The 22,421-nt window shown below is 41.9% G+C and overlaps 1 protein-coding gene across 1 annotated transcript in view; it reads right to left on the bottom strand.

Moving 5' to 3' along the window:
- Positions 1–22,421, bottom strand: part of TNRC6B (trinucleotide repeat containing adaptor 6B) — a 154,138-nt gene that overhangs the window by 111,314 nt on the left and 20,403 nt on the right. Inside the window, exons 2-4 of the mRNA XM_048501035.1 lie at positions 21,855–21,932; positions 19,177–19,266; positions 6,503–6,570 (exon numbers count right to left, since the gene is read on the bottom strand). Coding sequence (XP_048356992.1) covers positions 6,503–6,570; positions 19,177–19,221 — 113 coding nt within the window. The 5' untranslated portion in view covers positions 19,222–19,266; positions 21,855–21,932. The remainder of the gene's footprint in view (positions 1–6,502; positions 6,571–19,176; positions 19,267–21,854; positions 21,933–22,421) is intronic.

Raw genomic sequence — 22,421 nt, 5'->3', positions numbered from 1 at the left:
TGCCCTCTAGCCTTTTGTAGACACTATCACTTATCACATTGCTATGCTCCTCGCTTGTATGTGGTTGATTTAGAAAAACCTCCCTCTCTGTCTGCATCCCCATAGACTCTGTATTCCGAACCGAAGTCACCTCAGCTCCTGTCGGCTTTCCCCCAAGGATCAGTTTAAAAGCTGTTCTGCCACCTTTTTAACGTTGAGAGCCAGCAGCCTGGTTCCTCTTTGGTTAAGATGAAGCCCGTCCCTTTTGTACAGGCCTGCCTTATCCCAAAAGGTTCCCCAGTTCCTGACAAAGCTGAAACCCTCTGCCTTACACCACCTTCTCATCCACGCATTGATACCCTGTATCTCCGCTCCCTAGCTTCAGCCCTGCTTGGCGTGGAACAGGTAGCATTTTAGGAGAATGCCACCTTGGGGGTCCTGGATTTTAACCTTTTTCCTAGCAGCCTAAATTTAGCTTCCAGAACCTCCCGGCTACATTTCCCAATGTCATTGGTACCAATGTGGACCACAACTGCTGACTCCACCCCTGTACTGTCTAACAGCCTATCTAGACGAAGCGTGACATCTGCAACCTTCGCACCAGGCAGGCAAGTCACCATGCGGTCATCACGCCTCTCACAAACCCAACTCTCTATATTCCTAATGATCGAATCACCCACTACAAGGAGCCCCCACCTCCCCGAGGGGTATCCTCAGTGTGAGAGGATATCTGACCACCAGCTAAGGAAGGGGTCCCATCTAAGGGAGCATCTTCCACCACCTCAGACTGGCACCCTCCGTCACCCAGACTCTCATTCTCCATGACATCTGAAGAGATGTCACCTTGGGAGTGGGACCCGGCTGCTAGGTCCCTGAAAGCCTCGTTTGTTGCCCTCTCTGCCTCTCTCAGCTTCGCCAGGTCTGCCACCTTGGCTTCAAGAGAACGCACACGTTCCTTGAGTGCCAGGAGCTCATTGCAGCGAGGGCACACCCATGACTTCTGCCCTAGTGGCAGATAGTCATACATGTGACACTCAGTGCAAAACACTGGAAAGCCCCCATCCCCCCGCTGGCTTCCTGCCTTCATATCTAATTTTGTTTAGATATTCAAATATTGATTTTAATTAGTGCCTCCCTGTTAAGGTTTCTATACCTTCTACTATCCCTTAAAATATGTTCTTATTTAGTAAAACACCTGCGCGCGCCTGACGGCGCGTGCCGCTGGTTCCAGAGACTAACTGAAAAGATTTAAAAATGTGAGAAGCCCCACCCCTTCAGCACTAACTGAAAAGATTTACAAATGTGAGAAGCCCCACCGCTTCAGCAGCCTCTCTCAATCAGCAGCCCTAGGACAAGGAGAAAAAAAGAAAAAACCCCTGTTTAAAATACACTGTTTAAAAGATGTGGCTTTGAGAAAAGCCCTCTGTAAAGAAAAATCAGAGCTCCTCAGCCCTTTCTGGCCCACTTCTCAGCCCTTTCTGGCCCACTGCTGTTCTCCACTGCTCCTCTTCTCTGCTGAAACAGAGAACACCTCTACAGAAACAGTCAGTTTTCAGTTTATTAACTGTATGTTACCCAAAGCCATGTGCACATGTACACCCACTTTTGCCTGGGCATCCGTAACATCCATGGAACATTCAAGGGAAAAAGACTAGCAGGAAGACCAAGAGAATCATAAAGCTTTCATACAAGAAATTTTAAAATGTACATGGAAACAAACAAATTGTCTACTGCTAGTGCAGCATGGCACCATGTGTGTTGATCAGGCTGGAAGAAAGACAGATGGAAATTTGAACTACTGTCGACTTAGAAGGAAGGGGGCATGAAACTTTAAGATAAAAAAATAATGGGAAGAAAAGATAGATGTGAAAGCCCCAAGAATAATAATAAAAGGAGTGCTAAGTAGAAATTTGAGGAAACGATGGGCTACAATTGACAATTAGTAAAAATACCACAAGTTTTGGGAAAGAGGAGCTGAAATACAGATCAGAAAATACTTCTAACAAAGCTGTAAAATCTGAACGAAGAGCCAAGTTCATTCACTAGCATCTTATGACCACCCTGTAATCCATATTTTAACATACATATGTGCAAAGAATGAAAAGATATTTAATATAAAGCTATTTTCTCAAAATATTTGCATAGCTAATCAGAAAGTACAGGGCAACACAGTACTTATATTCATGGCACTGACTATCTGGTAGAGTTATTCAAGATTGAATAACTGTTGGTAACTTACCGTGATTGGTCCTTCTCCTCTGAGCTTAGGAGGACATGTTGTGGGTATTTCATCACCATACAATAGGGGAATCAGGAAATGACTTTTTTCTTCTTCCTGATTGGCATGAGACCGCCCAGTTTCCTCAGTTTGGATGCTCCAGATAGCAGCCAAAGAACTACAGCATTGTATCTATTTAACATTAGAAAAGTACTATCAACTAAGAAAAAACAATGAACAGGAAGGGAACAGGAAAATATAGAGCAGAATACAGTGAAGACAGACAGTTGCCTGGATTGAAAAACAATGATTTGGGAGGGGTCAAGATGTTCTCCTAAGCTCAGTGGAGAAAGACGATTCACAGTAAGTTACCAATGGTCGTTCTCCCACTGAGCCGAGGACATCTTGAGGGATCTCCTGGAGCAATGTCCCCAGAGAAGGGTGGATCACCGTTGTTCAGGATCGTGAATGTGATTGAAAACCCTATAGCCAAATGCCACATCCACTGACCTTTATGTGTCAACTTTATAATGTTTAACAAAGGTGGAAATCAAAGACCATACGGCCACTTTGCATATTTCTTCCACTGATGCATTTTTGGCTAGCGCTGCATTGGTTGCTGTGCTGTGAGCTGAGGGAAATCGAATGGAGGAGTTCAACAAAATATTCTGTGAGTGTGTCAAGAACCATGTTAAATCTCCATCTTGGGAACCTGTGGATCGCTGGTTGGTCCAGTTCTTTGGCCCTTTTCAGAAACTTAAAATATGAAAATTTATTTTTATGGCCATCCATCCAGATGTGGGATGATAGTGGCAAGAGCCACCATTTGTCTCCAAAGTGTGGCAGATAGATGGCCTGATAGATGAACGTTTTGAAGAAAGGCTAGGAGGTTAGTGTGCCTGGCTAGAGAGGGTAGATGTTTTTTCGTGCCCATTGGACAAAAGTCTTCTAGGTAACATTGCAGATTCTGGTGGTAGACTTCCTATGGCACACTAGCATGATGTCAGTGACCGCCGCACTCATTCCATCTCAAAATAGGTTCTGCCTTTCTGTCTCCATGTGGTTAAACATAGTCTGTTCAGGTTGGGATGAGGAACCTGATTGAGCATGTCTCAATGGAAGTCGCAATGGTGGCTGGGTTGACATTCGATGAAGTGTCGAGAACTATGGTTGCTGTGGCCAATAAGGAGCTATTACAATCACATTTGCTTGTACCTCCTGAATCTTGTGTAGGAGCCTGGCAAGGACTGGCAAGGGAAGAAAGGCATATAAAATTCCTGAGACAAGTTTGACATTTCGGTATCTGTGGCCATGCCTGAAGGATGGAAGAACTGTGTGGTGGATCATGGAAGCTTAGGATTGGACCGAGAGGTAAGGAGGTCTACTAATGGTAGATTGAGATTATTCAACAGAATAGGGGCTTGTTCAGACTTCATTCCCGCTCCTGTATTTCTTGATGGCTGAGCCAGTCTGCTTGCACATTGAGGACTCCCCTGATGTGTGCCGCTTGCAAAGATAGGAGAGTTTGCTCCATCCAGGGGAGGATTTTGTGGACTTCTCTGTGAAGAGCTGAAGATCATGAGCTGTCCTGATGATTCAGATGTGCCCTCGTAGCTCTAATATCAATCTGTATCAAAATGTGATTTAGAAACTTGAGGTTGAGAATTACTCTCCAGTCCCCATTATTTGGGAGCAAAGTGAAAAAGATGGAGTAGATTCTGCTGCCTCTTTCTGAGAGTGGTTCTAGTTCGATGGCCTGTATGTCCGGAAGGTGATGTATTGCTGACATAATTTTTCATTTCTTCTCCTGGTTGTTTGACAGGGGAGAGATGATCAGATGGTCCAGGAGTAGGTGAGCAAATTCAATGGCATAGCCAGAGGAGACGACCTCTATAGTTCACTGGTCAGCCAAAGAGGCAATCCAGGCATCCCTGAAGAAGTCATCCCCCTACTGGATGCTAGTCTGTCCCAGAGTCACAGCATAGTCACTTGGATTTGGCATCTTGTTTGGTGTAGTTTCCTTTGGGGGGAAATTTCCTGCTGTATTGCTCCTATCAAAACTGGCCCTTGTTGTCAGGCCAGTGTCCTCTGAGTTGGTCAGCCTTGAACTGTGACAGAGTATGGCTGGAATAAAAGGATAAATTGGAATTTTGCTTTCTATCTTGTCATCTAAGGTTGCATGGCAGAGACTGGATCTTGTCCTTTCCCTCTATTTTGTTCAGAGAATCCCCCATAGTGTATCCCTTTGGAAGGGATAAACTGCCACAATTGTCTTGGAATGATAGTCGGTGGGCCACACCCTAAACCATAGTATTCACCTAGTGCCTGTAGTGAAAGGCATGGATCTGAGAGAAAAGATGAGGGCATCCAGTTGGGCAGGAAGGCTACGGCTTTCAAGATCCTGTTGGCACCTTTGTGTAGCTGTTTTGTTTTCTTCTGGAAGGAGTTGGATCATTTTTGTAGACTACACTGTGTTCTGGAGACTGCCGAAGCTCAAAGAGACATGGTGAGGGTTTTGTGGGCCTTGTGAATAGTCAGTTCTGTCCTTTTGTCAGTGTGACCCTTTCCATCCTCCACTAGCAGACCCGATAACTGGAGTGCTGTCACTGGGACATCCACCAAAAGGACCTGTAGAAGACTACTGGCAAAAGCAGGTAACTCAAAGTTTTTTGGCAACATTTAGAACCTGCTTGTTAACTAGTGGTTTCCCCCATTCAAACTGTATCTGCCATTCAAAGCATTGTGGTAGAGAAAAAAAAACTTTTCCCCTGAGCCAGGATTTGGGAAGTAGACCTTGTGACCCCTGCGTGTAGATTGATCTAAATGTTGTGTCTCTCCCACCCCTTGCAAACGCTTCAGGTGGAGGGCTGCAAGGGTATTAGAAAGGAAGTAAGGGTAACCATCAGGTTTGAAGAAATGAGGAGCCTGCTTAGGGACCTGTAATTCTTCGTTGTCTTCTTTAGCCTCAGAAAGGATTTTTCCCTATTCCCTTGAGTCAGAAATGCTACTGAGGCCTGCAGAGGCCTGAGGGTCAGAAAGAGTTATTGGTCTTTTTTGTGGTGCTTTTGAAGGCCATCTGCCACCCTCAGCACCCACACCAGGGTTAGGAGGCCTCCCTGTTGCTGAGGAAGCAGCTCTACTCTGGTCCCTAGAATCCAGCCCTGGGATACCCTGGTTTACTAGGAAAAGGACTTGTTCCTCAATGGTCTCCCTTACAAAGCAGTAGAAGCCTGCTGGTAGGGGGAAGGAGCTAGGCGCAGGTACATTACTCTCCTGAAGACCCAATGTTCTTACTCCCAAGGAGCCTGTAGGAACAGGATCCAACTCTCTGGGAAGGCAAGCGGTCACCCTGCAAGCAGGCACTCGTGGTGGCGCCCTTTTCCAACAAAGAAACTCCAGCTACCTACAGTTTTCCCGTGCAGTTTTGGCATGCTTTCCTTTACCACCAGATCACCTGGCCACAGTCAGAACAACCCTGGAAGGCATACTCCCCTGGTCCTCCATGAGCTCTGAAGTCAGAACAGCCTTTTTTTCTCTTCACCCTCTGACATAAAAATCTCCTCTTTGGTTGCCAACATGCTCGGGTGCTCCCACAGCATCCAAAAAGAAAATCAGGAAGCTCCAACTATCACCCACAAAAGCAAGAGGGAGAGCAGAGAAAGGTAGAGCTTAAGAGGAAAGGAGGTAAGATCTTAAAGAATGGACAGTGAGGAAAGGGCTATAGTAAACAGATTACAGTTATGCAAGAGAGAAAATACAAATTAGAAGAAAAATAGGATAAAGCTGAGAGCAGTGAAGCAACCAAAGAGGCTGCTCTTCCTTGGCTAAGCATGAAAAGAACTGAGGAAACTGGGAGGTTTCATGCCAATCAGGAAGGAGGTTAAAAAGTCATTTCCTGCCTCTCCATTGGATGGTGAGAAAACACCCACAAGATATCCTCTGCTCAGTGGGAGAAATACAAAGCTCACTTCTCAATAAAGACCCATCTAAAATGATGCCAGATTAGCAAGCAGATCCAACTTGCATATTTCCATATTCTCTGCAGCATAGGGATGCAGAGCCCCATAGAGTAGCAGTTTCATCATTTTATCTCAAATCACTTCCATCAAAACTATTCTTTATATACGTTCTTTAAAAAGACCCTATTATATACTCAGCACACTTATCCTGGCTACTTACGTTTTTTTTTTAAACTAAAGGATGAATGCCTTGGAAAGGAAGCAATGCTTCAAGCACATTAACTCACAAGTGCTTTTTATATCACACACTCAGTTATGGCCCTTTTTAAATAAACTTGTGACTCACTGTTTGTTTTCTTCACCAGGAGGTGGAGTCTTGCCATGCCCTTCCATTACAAAATCCTCATGTTCCATCTGCGAAGACAAGCATTGTATGTCAGCATTGATGGAGCAAAATACACACCATTCTAAGTGGCCCTTTCCCCCTGACAACGCTTAATGTATCACCTCTTCTCAATCCTTATCTCTAACAACCAAGACACTGAAAGTAACAAATGTGCATCCTTTGACTCACACTACCAGTTTAAAGTTCATTTCCCCCAAATTTGTCCATTTCTGAATAAAGGCAAGGAAAAATGCTTTTGTAGCTGAAAATAAAGTGAACAGATAAAAGAAATGGAATCTGTACTCACAACTGTATACATATATTAGTTCTTTTTATCTAAAAGTTAAAGAGCTAAGCCCTAAACAAGAGTGCTACATTATATACTTATGCTTTTTTTAAAAGATTCCTGTTCCTATGAAGATTTATCCTATCAGTGTGGAATTTAGTTTTAAAAGGTGGTTTTGATGAGGGGCATTGGGTCTACAACCTGCTCCAGATGTTCACGGACTACAATTCCCATCAGCCCCTGCCACCATGGCCAATTGGATAGTGCAGGGGTCTGCAACCTGTGGCTCTCTAGATGTTCACGGACTACAATTCCCATCAGCCCCTGCCACCATGGCCAATTGGCCATGGTGGCAGGGGCTGATGGGAATTGTAGTCCGTGAACATCTGGAGAGCCACAGGTTGCAGACCCCTGCACTATCCAAAATTCAGAAAAACCGGGTAAAAGATTGCTGACATACAAAATCAGAGGCCAGATTATTTTTCCTTGAGACCTACCAGGTGTTGTTGAACAGGATAACATATGCTGCATACAGATGCCAAGCACAAAATAAACAGTAAAAAAATAAACAGTCTGTGACAAAGAATGAATATATTCTTGGATTCACATACTTCTTCCATGTATGGAGCAAATTCTGAAGATTTCTTAGTTTCCTGGTTTGAAACTAACTATAATTGGGTGTGATATCTGATATCTTGTCACACCTACAAACCTGGATTCAATCCTTTTAAAGCTTGATTTAGAAAGTCTTACATAGAAGAGGATGGAGGGGAATCCAAGACTAAAGTATGCCTATTCTCAATCACAAATCTATCATCTGAGGGAAACCTTTATTTAAGTTTCTGAATAAAGATGGAGATGTTCTCAAAATTCAAGTGCACCTTTAGTTTAATTTTTGAAATTTTGTTCTACAGTCTTTTAATGTTAGGATATTTTTCCCACATCACGTAATGGAACTTAAGTCATTCATGCTCAGCAGCAACAGCCATAAGTAGGTATAAGTAATTAAATTAAAAATTAAACAAGTAGAACATGTTGTTGAGCTGCAATTAACTCATGGCGACCCCATCCAAGCAAGACATGAGCAGAGCTGGTTTACAATTGCCTTACTCCATGCAGCAACCCTACTCTTTCTTGATGGCCTCCCATCTACATGTGGCCAACTGTGCTTAGCTTCCAAGCTCCATGGAGTCTGGGCTAAGCTGGACTATTGAAGCTGTTAACTGAGTTAATAACTAGACAGGAAATAGTTTGGTCATCTCTAGTCTACTCACCTCACTCTATGCAGGGCTACCCTTGAGACTGCTCTGGGAGCTTCAGCTGGTCCAGAATGCAGCTTCCTGGGTCCTCATGAGGACACCGTGGAGGGTTCAAATCCAACTGGTGCTCCATCAGCTGCACTGGCTCCAGGTGGAATATCGCTGGAGATCCAAGGTTCTTTAAGGTCCTGGGTACTAGACTTTTTTAAAGCCCTTAATTGCCTGGCCCCAAAGCCCCACCCTTTGTTATATGCAGGACTGTCCTCTCCATCAATAACACCTCCTAAAGCCACCCTCAGTGAATTGTAACACCTTACTGGTGGTTCCTGACCCAAAAAATGTCTGGCAGTCTTCAACAGTCTGGTGGAATGACCCAGGCCCTGTGAGACTTCCTTCAATTCTGCAGGGCTTATAAAAAGATGTTCCATCAGATCTACGGCTGAGGGCTGCAATAGTAACCATCCCAGCTGGCATCCCTCCCCCCTTTCCTTCCTACATTTCCCTTGTCCTTTTCCATTATTTCCCATGAGGAATCCCCCTATGAAGCTCTGGCCCTGATAATATTTCCTCCCTCTGATTGGTCTATCTATCTGTTGGTCTTAGGGCAGTGGAAAGCTAGAGAATTTTAAGAGTTAAATTAAATTTCACAGTTGATCTTATCATTGTAGAAATTGATTGTTGTGAGCCGCTTTGAGCCCATCTTGATGGGGAAAGGCAGACTCTAGATCTAATAAATAAATATAAATGAATAAGAAGGAATGTGCGCAGGCAAGGCTAGCTTGAAGAACTATGAACTTAAGTGATTCTGCCACTCCCCCAAGGACGTAGGTAGGGGGAGGGGTTCCTCAAGTTCAAACCCCATTACAAGTCTGAAGCTCCGCTCCCCATTTGTGGTTTTTTGTATTTTTAAGTGTTTTTCCAGTTTTTGGCCTGCAGGGGGCACAGTTTTTAGGCTAGCACATGGGTCTGCAACCTGCGGCTCTCCAGATGTTCATGGACTACAATTCACATCAGCCCCTGCCAGCATGGCCAATTGGTCATGAACATCTGGAGAGCCGCAGGTTGCAGATCCCTGGGCTAGTAGCACCAAAATTTCAGGGATTTGTTGGGAGACTCTCCTGATGATGCCACCCAGGTTTGGTGAGGTTTGGTTCAGGGGATACAAAGTTATGGACTCCCAAAGGGGGTGCTCCCATCTCCCACTGTTTCCTAATGGGAGCTAATAGAGAGGATTGGGGCTACACCTTTGAGGGTCCATAGAACTTCTAACCCCTAAACCAAACTCTCACCAAACCCTGGAGTGTATCATATCAGGAGAAAATCTCCTAAAGGCACCTTCTGAAGAGCTTTGGTCCTGCTTAATGAACAATTGCACCCCTGATAGCAGGCACCCCCCAAATTTCCCCAGATTCTCCTCTTTGTAAAATCCAAATCCAATTCCCTCCTTTGGCATGGATTTCTAAAAGGAGGCAATCTGAGGGTCCCAGATTTAAACACTTTGAAGTGATGCTGTTTCCAGGGTGAGGGGATAAATCCACCCCAAAATAGCATCGACTTTCCAATGTTGTTTTAACTGGGAACCCTGTAGATTCACTACCTCCTTAAGGTGGATTTCCAAAGCAAAGAGAATCTACGGGTTTCCCCTAGTTTTAAAAACCACTCATTAGAAAGTGATGCTTTCTGTTTGGGGGGTGGATTCAGAAGCATCACAGCTTTGGCTGCCCAAGTGGAGGGGGGAGGGGTGCAAAACTTCCAGATTTCTTGCACTCCTGGGCTCTCTATTTCTTTTTCCCTAGATACACCTCTACCCAGAGGAGAGGGCAGAAGGGACTGCTGGCTGCAGGCTGGGAACCCGGCATAAAAATCTATGCCTACGTCACTGCACTCCCCCCAAAGCTGAATGAGGGGAGTAAAGCAAGTCTTAGGAAAGCTTGAAAGTGGAAAGGAAAGCTACAATTAGACAATGTATGTGGGGGAAAAATGTTAAGCTCAGTGCTCAGGGAGGAAAAGAGATGAGTGTGAACAATATCTTGGAAAGAAGGTCTGTGGGATTTTTAAAAATACCAAATATTTTGAGATACTCTAAGGGTAGCAATCCCAGGCCTCCAAGCATTCCTAGAAGATTACTTAGCATCTAGGACCCTGGATTCTCATTTTGGAAGTGACTAACTTGTGTCTTTGGGCCTGGGTACAATTCTCAGAGCTACAGAGCTTTGAGCACAGGTAACTGAATGATCCTGCTCCCCCCTCCAAAAAAAAAAAGAACATGGCACATAGAAAACTATTGTGTCAGGCAGCAGACCAACCTAGAAGCCTTCTCACAAACATTAGAGCAGCTCTATGCAATCATTAAGGCATTTAGAACATGGCTGATTACTGATCAGATCTGTATCACTGTAATTTTTGCAAGTATTTTTTTCGTGAAGGGTACAAGTTGATAAAAGTTCAGAGTAGTCATATGAAAAAATACCTGAGTTACAGGAATTTAAGATACACAGGCAAAAGGATTTTCCTCTGATAGCTATAACCATTCCTCAACCAGTGAAACAAATTTAATATTTTCTGAAGGCAGTTAAGAAAATTAGAATTCCACTAACATGTGCTTGTCATTTAGTTTTTGGACAATGCTATTTTTTCAGTCCCGTTGTGAATGTGAAGAGCACAATGAACACACCCAGTGGCAGCTGCCGTTAAGAGAACACAGTAGATTCCACAAACAGCTCCCCACACCACATCTAGCAGCCTGCCTTCAATTCTCCTACCTATTTTACCTTTTTTGTTAATAAAGACAGACAGAAATTGACTGCCTCTGCTACACTGTTTTCTGCCCGCACTTTCATGCTGAACTGTTTGGCTTCCCCTATTTCAGCATGTGCAAAACAGTCCCAGTTCAGGTACATCTTCCAAACTACTTTGAGCACACTCAGTACAGCAGCGAATCCAACATAGACTTCAGAGTTTGGATATTCAGCATTCTGCATCAGTAGGCTACTATCTGTAATTGGCTAGCAATGAGTGAGGTTATCATAAGGGACCAGGCTAGCAGCTGGCTGAGGTCTGTCAAGAAGGGGTTAGGACACAGGGCAAAGAAAAAGACAAGTGTTGCCTCTGTGGAGTTCTCCTTCCATCCTGTGTTCCTTTTGACAGCACCAGCAACCAGGTTATTGTTTAAAAAATAAAAATGAGGACAGAGCAACTACAGGAGGAAGAAGTAGAGAAAGGCCAGGGAGAAGTACAGTTTTAGAAGGGGGAAATGGTGGGTTGTTACTATGAACAAGCAGGGATTTCTTTTAGTTTCTACTTTGACAGGAGAAGCAAACTAGCAGTAATTCGAAATTCTTCACTACTTTAACATTACTGTACACAACTATGAAATGACATGGCTTGAATTATAGAGAACAAGAAGAGATCAGAAGATCTGGGGTGCTGTTTTATGGCTTGCTAACTTAAAACTTGCTTTTTAAGTATAAGTGGAAAAATCAAATATAAAAATGTATAGAACAAAACAGAAAACTTGTTTGTATACAAGTTAGTACTGCCACAGGAAAAACACAGAACATTTTCCCTTTCAAACATGAATGTTCTAATCTAGAATGAGAAAGCCTAAGACACATACACTCACTAAAAAAATAAATTTTAAAATAATCACACATTGTAATCACTGGAAATGTAGGCAGTTTGCCTCAGCCTTTCTACCTCAACATTCAGAAAGCACATAATTGCCCAATGACCCCTTAATTTCCTTATAACTTATTTGTAAGTTGCATTTTTCCAAAGGGAAATTCAGAGATAAAAACCATCAAAACCCAGACTACCTATGAAACCAAAGTAGTGAAAATATCGCTATCCAAATTAAGCTGTCAGACCCAAATTCAGCAGTATGAGCTTAATTTATATATATATAAAGCTAACCGTGTGTTTGTTTCTCACGCCCTACGACGGAATCGCCTGCACCGAATGCTACCAAATTTTCCCATGACGTCCCTCCCCGTTGCGGGCAGGTAATTGGACTTTCAAATCACCAAAAGTCCATTCCTGAACTTGGTAAACTGCATGTTTCTGCAAAAACCGTGGCAGACCAATCAGGGGCCGCCTTGCCAGGGGGGAGCATGACTTGGCTCCATATGCTCTCTCAGCCTGAAGATATGCGCATGCCATTGGCCTAAACTACCCAAGGCTGTCAGGACCGCCGCCCGCCACCTTTAGGAACAGGAAGGAGGAGCGTTCTTAGGCACCTGGTAAGAAACAGCCATAACGCCTCTCCCCTTCCTCCTCCCTTCCCCTCCGAGCTCACCACACAAAGCCACAGCAAAGCATAGCCGGGCCCGCCAGTACAAAATAAAAATCAGACAATAACAGTTTCTTAAAAACAATTAACCACCATAGGTTACATAGAGAAAACAGGCTTTGCCCAAAATAAAAAGAGATCCAAGACAGTAACAAGTGAATGCCCTTTTGGATGGGGTTTCATAAGCCAGTGGTGCAAATACAAAAAGGTCCCATCTTCTGAAACCACCAGCTTAACTATGAAAGGGTAAAAGCACTATAACAAAGGCCTCTAAGGAATAAGTTTAGCTGCTTAAGACCTTCAGATACTCTCATTCTACACCCTTTTGGATTTTATTTGTTAAAATTATCATCAAGAATTCTGCCCAGAAATTGGGAGGCAGAGATTTTGGAGCACAGGAAATACACTCTGTGTAGTGACTCCCAATAGCCGGACTGCCATGTTCTGGACCAGATGATGACTTTCCAAAAGGATCCAGATTTACCAAATAAGCTGCTGTTTGGATTCAGAAAGTGCCTGACGGAAGTTTCTGAAAGTAGGAGGTGCATAATGACAGATGACCCTGAGGCACGAAGAACTAGGATCACAGACTATTTACTGGGTTGAAAACAAAAGGGAGGAATTATGTTGGAAACTGGGTTAATGTATATGGAGTTTCCACTGACAAGACAGAACAAGGAATTTAGATTAAAGCCACCAGATGCTAGGGCACAGCACAAGGGGACTACACTCAGAAGGCACAGGAAGCAGTACCTTTAAATATCTCAACAGGGATGCCACCAATATAGAAAGAAGAATGAGCAAAGTGCAAGAGTAAAAAAAGTAAAGAGGCAAGCATAAAAGAAATCCTTGGGAACTTGAGAGACAGATGAGTCAAGAAACGAGAGATATGCAGGAAAACTCCCCAAAGACTTTTATCACTCCAGTCTCACTTTTTAAACCTTGAAACTCATCATTCTACTTACGAATCAGGGACTAGGAGGCACGCCCACGCTGCCCTTCAACCCCCAGGGATCGGAGGGCAGCGTGGGCATGCCTCTCTGTCCCTGTGGAGCTCCCCAGGTAGAGAAGGTAAGTGTGAGGAAAGAAAATGTGGCAGCTCTGGGGCTGCTTGTACCTCAATGGGCGAATGGCTCCAGGGCTATGCCGCTATAGGGGCCTGTCCGGAATCCGCCAAAGAACCCAATACACAGGGTGTTCCAGCACAGCCTCCTAAATGAAACAGTTTAGCCTCTTTGAAGCTGCAAAACCACTTACATGATTTGTAACATCTTTTTCCTTCTTTCTCCAAATCAGACAGATGCGCTTATGAACAGTAATTTTAAGCGAGAGAGTGAACTCTAATCCTAGAGAAGGAAATCTGGGTTTGATTCCCCACTCCTCCCTACTAAGAGCTTTGACAGACTCTTATCCTGAGGCGTGAACCAGGCTTTTTTTCTCAGCTTCCTACACATTAATGGAAGTTCCATTACTAAGTGACCTTGGGCTAGTCACAGTTCTCACTGAACTCAGCCCCACCTTCCTCACAAGGCGTCTGTTGTGGGAAGGAAAAGGGAAAGGAGTTTGTAAGCCTTTTTGAGACTCCTTACAGGAGAGAAAGGCAGGATATAAACCCAAACTCTTCTTCTATTTGTCATTAACATGTTGCATGCCTAATTTTATTTCCAGTACTAAACATAACTGTCAGAAACTGGGTGAACAAAAAGGCTTTGATCTGGAAAGGATGTTGAGAGTCTTCACGTTCAGGTTAAGCTCTAAATTTAATAAGTCTCCAAGTTAACCAAGATGTAAAGGCAGGGCTTGGGGTGAGAGTATACACCAAACTAGCCACACCACCTGTGTGCAGTTCACTAGAGAATGAGGTAGCAGCTTCATAATATATACAAAGTGACATTACACCATTAATATACACATGCAGTAGTAAAGGCAAGAACAGGAAACAAACGTAGAGACAAGGATGCAATAACAAATGCACAAACCTACAGACAATCTTGTATGCAAACATCCTCCCTCAAAATTTTACATCAAAGTAAATAATTATGAGTTAGTTTGTTTGACTGGGCTTTCATGTTGCATACAATACATAAACAGAAGTATGTGATATAAATTTTGGAAGTGCTGTTACAGAGGGCTTAGGATAATACAGATAAAAGATAAATCTACACAACTTACTCGAGTGGGAATGAGAAAATCACAGAGTAATATTTCTTGGTCTTTCTCAAGCCATAGATGATTCAGATCATTCCTGTAGCTGCTCTAATTTGTTTATTCATCTTGACAGCTTCCTCACCTTTAAAATTTCACACACTTTATTCAATTTACTTTCCCATACTTTTCTTCATAACTCTCCATCCCTAGGGCATTGCCAGAACAGTCAAAACACATTCACACAAGTCTCAGGCTTGTTCTACGAAGTTAGAGTCTAAACCTCTGAGTTTCAGAGATAAACTCTAATCACTCCCAGCAGATATTCAGTATTCAGCTGTACAACATGACGTGGCCAATTTCACAACTCTCCTGTGCTGCTTAACATGCACGAAATGGGTCAAGAAGTTGTTTTAAAAAATCAGATTCTCATTCGTTTGAATCTAACTTTAAAACAAATTTCAGAGATGAAAGTGCTCTGCCACAGGCAAAACTGCTGCCAGCCAGTAATAGGATACAACACATATCTGAAAACTTTCCAGTGCGTACTGCGGTATATAAGGTGCCATAGCATTGACTTTGAACAGGCTGCTCAAAGTGCTAAATAAGTCAGTGAATTAAATATTATTTTAATTCATACTTTCAGAACAGCCCAATTGAACAATCATGCCAAACCACAGTTAATGATATTAATGAAGCGTAGCTATATGATGATAAAGGCATGGGTGAAAATAAAATCTAACTGACATAGACGAATTAACTACCGGTTGAGAGAGGAAACATCATTCCCATCAGCGATTACATTTTTATCCTACTTTTCAGCCAAGTATTTCCTCCCAAAACAGCTCACAAGAATCTGAACAAACTTCTAAGACTGGTTGTGGTGGGTTTTCCGGGCTTTGTGGCCACAGTATGGTGGATCTTGTTCCTAACGTTTCGCCTGCATCTGTGGCTGGCATCTTCAGAGGTGTATCACAGAGGGAAGTCTGTTACAGACTTCCCTCTGTGATATACCTCTGAAGATGCCAGCCACTAGATGCTCAGCCAAACCCAAGCTGTCAGGGAACAAGATCCACCACAGAATCCCTCAACCACACAGCCTAGAAAACCAACCACCACAAACTCAAAATTGAAGATCTGACGTGAAAGCCTTCGGCCGACAATGCATCGGGACTTCTAAGAGTTTAATAAAAGTATTTATTTTAGCAAGACACTACTGAACTGGGACGAACTGGAGATTTGTGACTTTCTTTCAAGGTCTCACAGTCCAAACAATATTTTCAGAAATAACAGAACGACAATATTCTTAGTATTCATCCTCAATGAGACCTTATTAGAAAGCAAGTTACCAAATTCTGCAGTATTTGGTTAAACAATTTATTGAGAGGACTGGAGTTTATTAGAGCTTAGAAGTAAGACATATTGAGAGAACATTATCCCCCTTCCTATGCATAACACAAGTCTCTACTTTGTTGTAGTTACAACTGCTAGCTGGTAAGGCTGGGGATTCTGTGTTTGCAGTATGCTACTATAATACTTCGAGGCATTTCTAGCCTCACTGCTGGCAGCCTGACAACCCACCCATAAGACTCCCCTGATCTATTTGCAAACCTTGACGTACTACCTGTAAAACTGCTAATGCTGGTGATGCTGCAGAACTTTATTCAATACCTACTGTGCATATGTTGTGCTGGTTACAGCAATCCAAAATGGCTTCTTTGGAAAGCAACCTCTGCAGAATCACTTAAGGCAGAACATATCCTAACTGTGGCCAGAATGTTAAACAAAGAAATTATGGCTTCCTGCTATGAACTAGCAAATAAGCATGTTGAAATGCTCAAGGGTAAGAGCTGCTTCTAATAGTTCCTTTTACTACATGCTGTTATTTTTAACTGCACATGTTCACCAATGAGCCTTGTTTGTGTTCCACATCTCTGTTTTTCTTCAGGGACTCTTTAACATAACAATTTGGTTTGTTATGTCAAAGACGTCTAAAATGGGTGCCATATTAAAGCAACAGAAAACTAAGATCTAACTTAAGGATCATGACATGCCTCTCCCCCCAACCCCCACCATTGTCAATGGGCCATTGCTGGAAAAAAGGTCAAAATGTGAAGGCCTGAGGGGAAAAACCAAAAATTTGCAAAAGAGGCACTTTTTTGTCCCCTACCAAGCACCCCCCTCTCATTTTTCTAATGAAAAACTGGAAAGTTTAAAGGAGTACTGAACAAAAAAACTGTCAAAAATATTATTTTAGAATGAGTAAAACACTTCTTAAGGCAAGGTCTTTCGTACTCAAGATGTGCAGCATAAAAAACTGAGGGCTTTTTTCAAATTCTCCAATGAAAAAGTTGGAAACTTTTGGGGAGGAGTTATTTATTTTATTTATTTAAAAGCTTTATCAGCTGCCTCTCTTCTTTGAGGAACTCAAGGCAGCTTACAACACAAATAAAATAACTATAAAAAGACAATAAAAACAATATAAATAAAGCAGCAATTAAAGCACATAGCAGGTCACAAGTTGAAACCTCCAATTAGTACTGAAATCTCCCTTTCTTTGGAAACGGGAAAACAGCATCATTTCCCCAAACCAAGAACTAAACCTGGCTTTCCTGCAACTCTTTGGAGCAGCAGTGGAATCAGAGCAGCCCAAGAAGCATCACTTTTGCATAGGCAGAGAAGACCTCTCAGAAGTTGCTGCCTCCATCACATGGCAACATGTTGCTTGGAACCCATCAACATATCATGAAAACTCAACAGTGCTGGGGAAATAAAATGGAGAGTGATTTGCTCAGCGCTATCCGTACATTCATGATGGGGCAAAATCTGAACTAATGTTGCTTCAGTATAGTTTAATGAAACAACTAATTCTCTGAGCAAATAATAGCAATTGCTCAGGAGCTTACAAAGAAGTTGCAATAGTAAAGAATACAGAATAGGTTCATATTCATATATTCAAATAGGGACAAGTTGGAAGGTCAAATATGCACGTACATGCTTTCTTTTTAGCCCCTATAGTATCTATATCCGAACAGTGGTTTGGTTTAATCTTGTTTCACTTGTAAATCACACGAAACAAATTATATGTATTACAGTACATGCAATTAAAAAATTTAAAGGAAAGTATTTTATGTATTTCAATTTTCCCCCAAAATTGTTTCTCCTTCCCTCCAAAGAGTGTGTGGGGATAACAGTTTTCCCCTGGTTTTGAAACTTCCGGAAATTTTATATCTCTAGGGACACAGCAAAAAGTTGGTTGGGGGGCATAGATCCACTAGGCTGCACATACCCCTTGGGCCATATATTCTGCCTCCATGCTGTAATCAATTCTGCCATGTAATTGGGGACTCTACCTAGAGGGTAAGGCAGCGCACGAATGTTTTAAATAAATAAAATTTCTCACTTAAAAGGAACAAGCAGCAAACAGCTGAGTGCACACACATACATACATATATCACATGATATATGTACCTCTAGGCAGAACGATGACTTATAATATCAAAAATAAAATTTCACATGGCCATGCTTCTGCCACCATTACTCTATATTTTTTAACCTGGGGAAGCACAACAGTAAAGCAGTTGCACTTAACAGGTTTCAGTATTCTAGTTTTTGATCCTCTATGGATTTATAATAGACTCCTTCTACTCCACTTCTGATGTATCTTGTACAAAGGCACATTTCAAAAGTACAGGAAAACCAGCTACAGTACTGGAGGAGAAGCAAAGGAGAATTTTGGTGAACAAAAGGAGGGACTTGCACAGCAAAATTTGCCTTGCAACATTTGGAGGAAAGAGTACAATGAGTTATTAAGCATTAAGATCCACTGCTTTGTGATTTCTTGTACAGAACCTAAAAGAGTTCAAGGATCAGCCAAAATACACATTTATGCAAAAACAAACCGATTAATTACTAGCAGCAATACAAATTTGAACCACTTTTTAATAGACTGCAGCTTTCCAAACATACCACCATTTTTTAAAAGCTTAGTTCATTATTACAGCAATTAGTATTACATTATTTCAGCAGTTTGCAACATGAAACATCTACATCTCAGACAAGAGCTGAAGAGTCCTAAATCATTCAGAAGGGTTACAAACAGAATGCTATGTTGACATGTAAATCCATTACATTAACATAGTTAATTGCATCTTCCTTCATGTAAAAAGGAATATATCAAGTAGTCAAGAAAATGTTTAAAGCGATCCGACATTTACACACAACGGCTTTAACAAAGCAAGCACGACAGTTTGATGTCAGCTTATTTATAAATACATGTTTCAGATTTTAAATCAGCTTTGCAAATAACTTCACTAGGCTGTTAGTCTATAATATATATGTCATTTTATAACATAACAATGACCTCAAAAAGGAAAGACAGAGCTCTTCAAATGTACAAAAAGCATTCATACCCAACTGCCTGAAAGCAAGTTATTTATAATCCTATCTGGATACCTTTTAATATGTGCATAAACCTAAATTTATTGCCCATGAAAGAAAAACTACAACTCATCGCCACATCCCCAAGTATTAAGTTTAGCATATGACAACTGAATTTCCTTCTCATTTTCTATTCATGCATCAATTTCTAAAGTGTATTTTAACTTTAATACTCATATCAACATTTACCCTAATCTCATCCAGCTATCTCACTGACCTTGGAACTGCTTTCCTCCAAAATTTCTCCCTCATCAATTTGCATGGAAACAGAATCTGTGCAAAGAGCTCTGTCTTTGGAGTATGAAGGCTCTACCGGTAAAAGAAGAAACTAAGCGGGAAGGAAAATCTGGTACAAGTTATATTGAAATTTAGGAAAGCTTTTATTTGGAGAGCCTGGCATATGGCACAATGGAATACTGTTTCTTTTAGGCAATAATAATATTTGAGCAAACATGGCAAATCTAAGTTGTGACCAGGCCGGTATGGAAGACACAGGCACCTTGGCAACAAAGGGACTAGAGTAGAATAAAATGCTCATATGTAAACACAGACATGCACATTAAAAGATTTAGCATTGGTGAGAACAAGGCAGGTATAGCAGTTAAAGCTGCTACTCGTTCCTCTCCAGAATAATTCTATGGCACTCACCACTCACAGTTTCTTTCAGGGCAAGAACATTTTAAGGAAAACATTCCCACATGTGTTGCATTAGTAAATTTAACAGTTAGAAGTAAACAATCAATAACTTATTATACTGTGAGCATTCTCTTTAACTGCTAACAATATTCCCAATCTGTATATGAATGAACTCTGCCTTCATCTTTGGAAGTTATCTGTCCTGAGAAACCTACTCTAACTGTGGTATAGATATATGGTTCCTTGAAAAAAGGAGCACCTTTCATGAGCAAGTGTCACTAAAAAAAAGGAATACATTTCATGAGCCAAACATGCACAGAAGGCTATACTGGCTAAGGAGTATGCATGACTGCTCCTGAAGTTTGCTATCCTAAGTAGAACAGAAGCAGCTGTGGTTTAACAAGCGATAGTGGAGTAAGAACTGAGCTGGCAAAAACAATACAGACAAACCCAAAGGAACAGAGATGGAGTGATGGTCAGGAGACTGACATCTGAGTGGTATGGGACAAACATGTCTGTTAAAACATACATGGTGGTGGTTGTAAAGGTGGTAAGAAAGAACAGGCCTGGCAGCGGCAAAACTGATTTACCTGGTCAGAGAAAAGTGTTTGGAGAGGGCATCTACGCATAAGGTCAATTAACAGAGGAAGCTCCATTCCAGTGGTTACGGCGGTCAAAAACACAAAAGGCTATAAAACAGTCTTCTTCTGAGAGCAGTAGTGGCATTGTGGTTAAGAGCAGGTACACGTGAGGAACCGGGTTTGTTCCCCCACTCTGCCACTCGAGCTGTGGAGGCTTATCTGGTAAATTCAGATTAGTTTGTGCACTCCAACACACACCAGCTGGGTGACCTTGGGCTAGTCACAGTTCTTCTGAGCTCTCTCAGCCCCACCTACCTCACAGGGTGTTTGTTGTTGGGGGGGGGAAGAGAAAGGAGATTGTCAGCCCCTTTGAGTCTCCTTATAGGAGAGAAAGGGGGGATATAAATCCAACTCTTCTTCTTTTTCTCTGGGAGAAAGGAACAGAGTGCAGCTAAAGCATTCACATTTTTTCTTCCTCCCCTTCACGGAAGGCAACATAGCAAGCCAACTACCTGAACAGTTTATTTAATTCTATGATATTATGATCTCTCCATCCCCTTCACCTACATCACTCAATGACCTACTCCACTCAGGTTATATGACTCAGGTAGATGCTGTCTGGAGATGAATCCCCCCCCCCACCCCCACATCATAGAGCATTTGTTCATCTCCCAGGTTTTCTCAAATCTTTCCCAAATCAGCTTTGCTGGGAAATTTTGGGAAAGATCTCAACAAAGCTTTAATGGCTCATACAAATGGGAAAGTTTGGGTTTTTCTGGTCCTGCCTGCAGAACAACCATCTTCAGTGATCCAGTGGCAGACATTTCCCCAACACTGCACAACCAATCTGTTCTCTGACTTCCCAGCTTTCCTCTAAAGAAGGTCTCTAGCCCCTTTGTTGCTGAGATATGTCTTTCCCCTTACATCCCTGCAACAAAAGGAAGGCAGAGACTTACCTTTTCAAAATGAAAGCTGGAAATTCAGTGAAGCTGATTCACATCACGTTATGATGTTATAATTATATACCAGTATTCAATTGCTGATTTAAAAATATTACAAGGACCCTGGGAGTGGAGGGTAGGGGGAGAATGAGAGTTGCAAGGAGACTAGGGACGGATAAGGTGTGGCCAAACCTGCCATATAGAAACCCCATTGCTGCTGATTGAGATCAGCAACAGGGAAATCTCATGAGCCTGTCCCCATGTCTAAAATACCAATGTCATATCTTCTAGACTTCCACATGAATGCATGCAACTTTCTCCAAGACCATAGGTATAAATTGGCCTTTTCTGCCCAATAGCAAGATGCTGAGACTTTTTAACGAGTGTATCATTGCAAATTCTTTGACTATTCAAGAGCTATCTACATGTATGAAATGAGTATGGTTATCCAGAGCATTAGAAAAGATTTGGAAGATCAATGTAAATTATATTCTGACAGTTGCCTTTAAGCCATCTTCAGTATGTCCTTGTCCTCCTAATAGAGTCAAATGGTGTAGCCTCTTGATTTTTAAAAAAAACCCACTGGTATACAAATTCATCACTTCTGTATAAATGTATGACCATAATATTCCTTATAAGATCAAATGTCAGTAAAATGTCATTGCAAGTTGATTTTCTTGACCCACTCTCACCCTCAAAATTTTCCTTTAGTAAGTACAATTATGCCTCAGTGTTTATTTACCTTGACAGCTCCTTCGGGCTACTGAAGCCCAAAAGGATCCGGCCTGGCTACATTCAGTGCATAAGTGAAATCCCTGTTTAAAAGTAAGAGAAACACACTGTTACTGTTCAAAACATATAAGAGAAACACGCTGTTACTGTTCAAAACATATAAGAATAACTTGAAGCTAGGCAAGCCTTTAAGGGTGATCCTTCAGAGCAAGGCAATGGAAGTAATCCTGCAGTCTGAATCTTTGTAACTAGGAGAGACCATAAAAAACTTGAGTAGAAAACCAACAAAAACATGATTGTGCTTGCTGTTTCAGAACTGGCAATCCAGAGAAACACTACATTACTTAGTCATCTCATGTATTTGCATAATAAAGTATCAGTCACAATGCATTTAACCTATTAATATCAAACAGCTCCTCAATCAAATACTAAATTACACCCCGCAGCACCTAATCAACAAAAAAAGGAAAGGAAAAAAGAAAATAAAAAACGTGGGAAGCAGAAAAACCATATAATTCAGCAGTCTGACATTAATAAAACACATAAATCAAGCTGTGGGCTAGGTTATTCCA

The sequence above is a fragment of the Sphaerodactylus townsendi genome, linkage group LG06, assembly GCF_021028975.2.
Source record: "Sphaerodactylus townsendi isolate TG3544 linkage group LG06, MPM_Stown_v2.3, whole genome shotgun sequence".
Classification (NCBI taxonomy): Eukaryota; Metazoa; Chordata; class Lepidosauria; order Squamata; family Sphaerodactylidae; genus Sphaerodactylus; species Sphaerodactylus townsendi.
The sequence above is the reverse complement of the archived record's forward strand: the minus strand, read 5'-3'. Positions and strand labels throughout refer to the sequence as shown.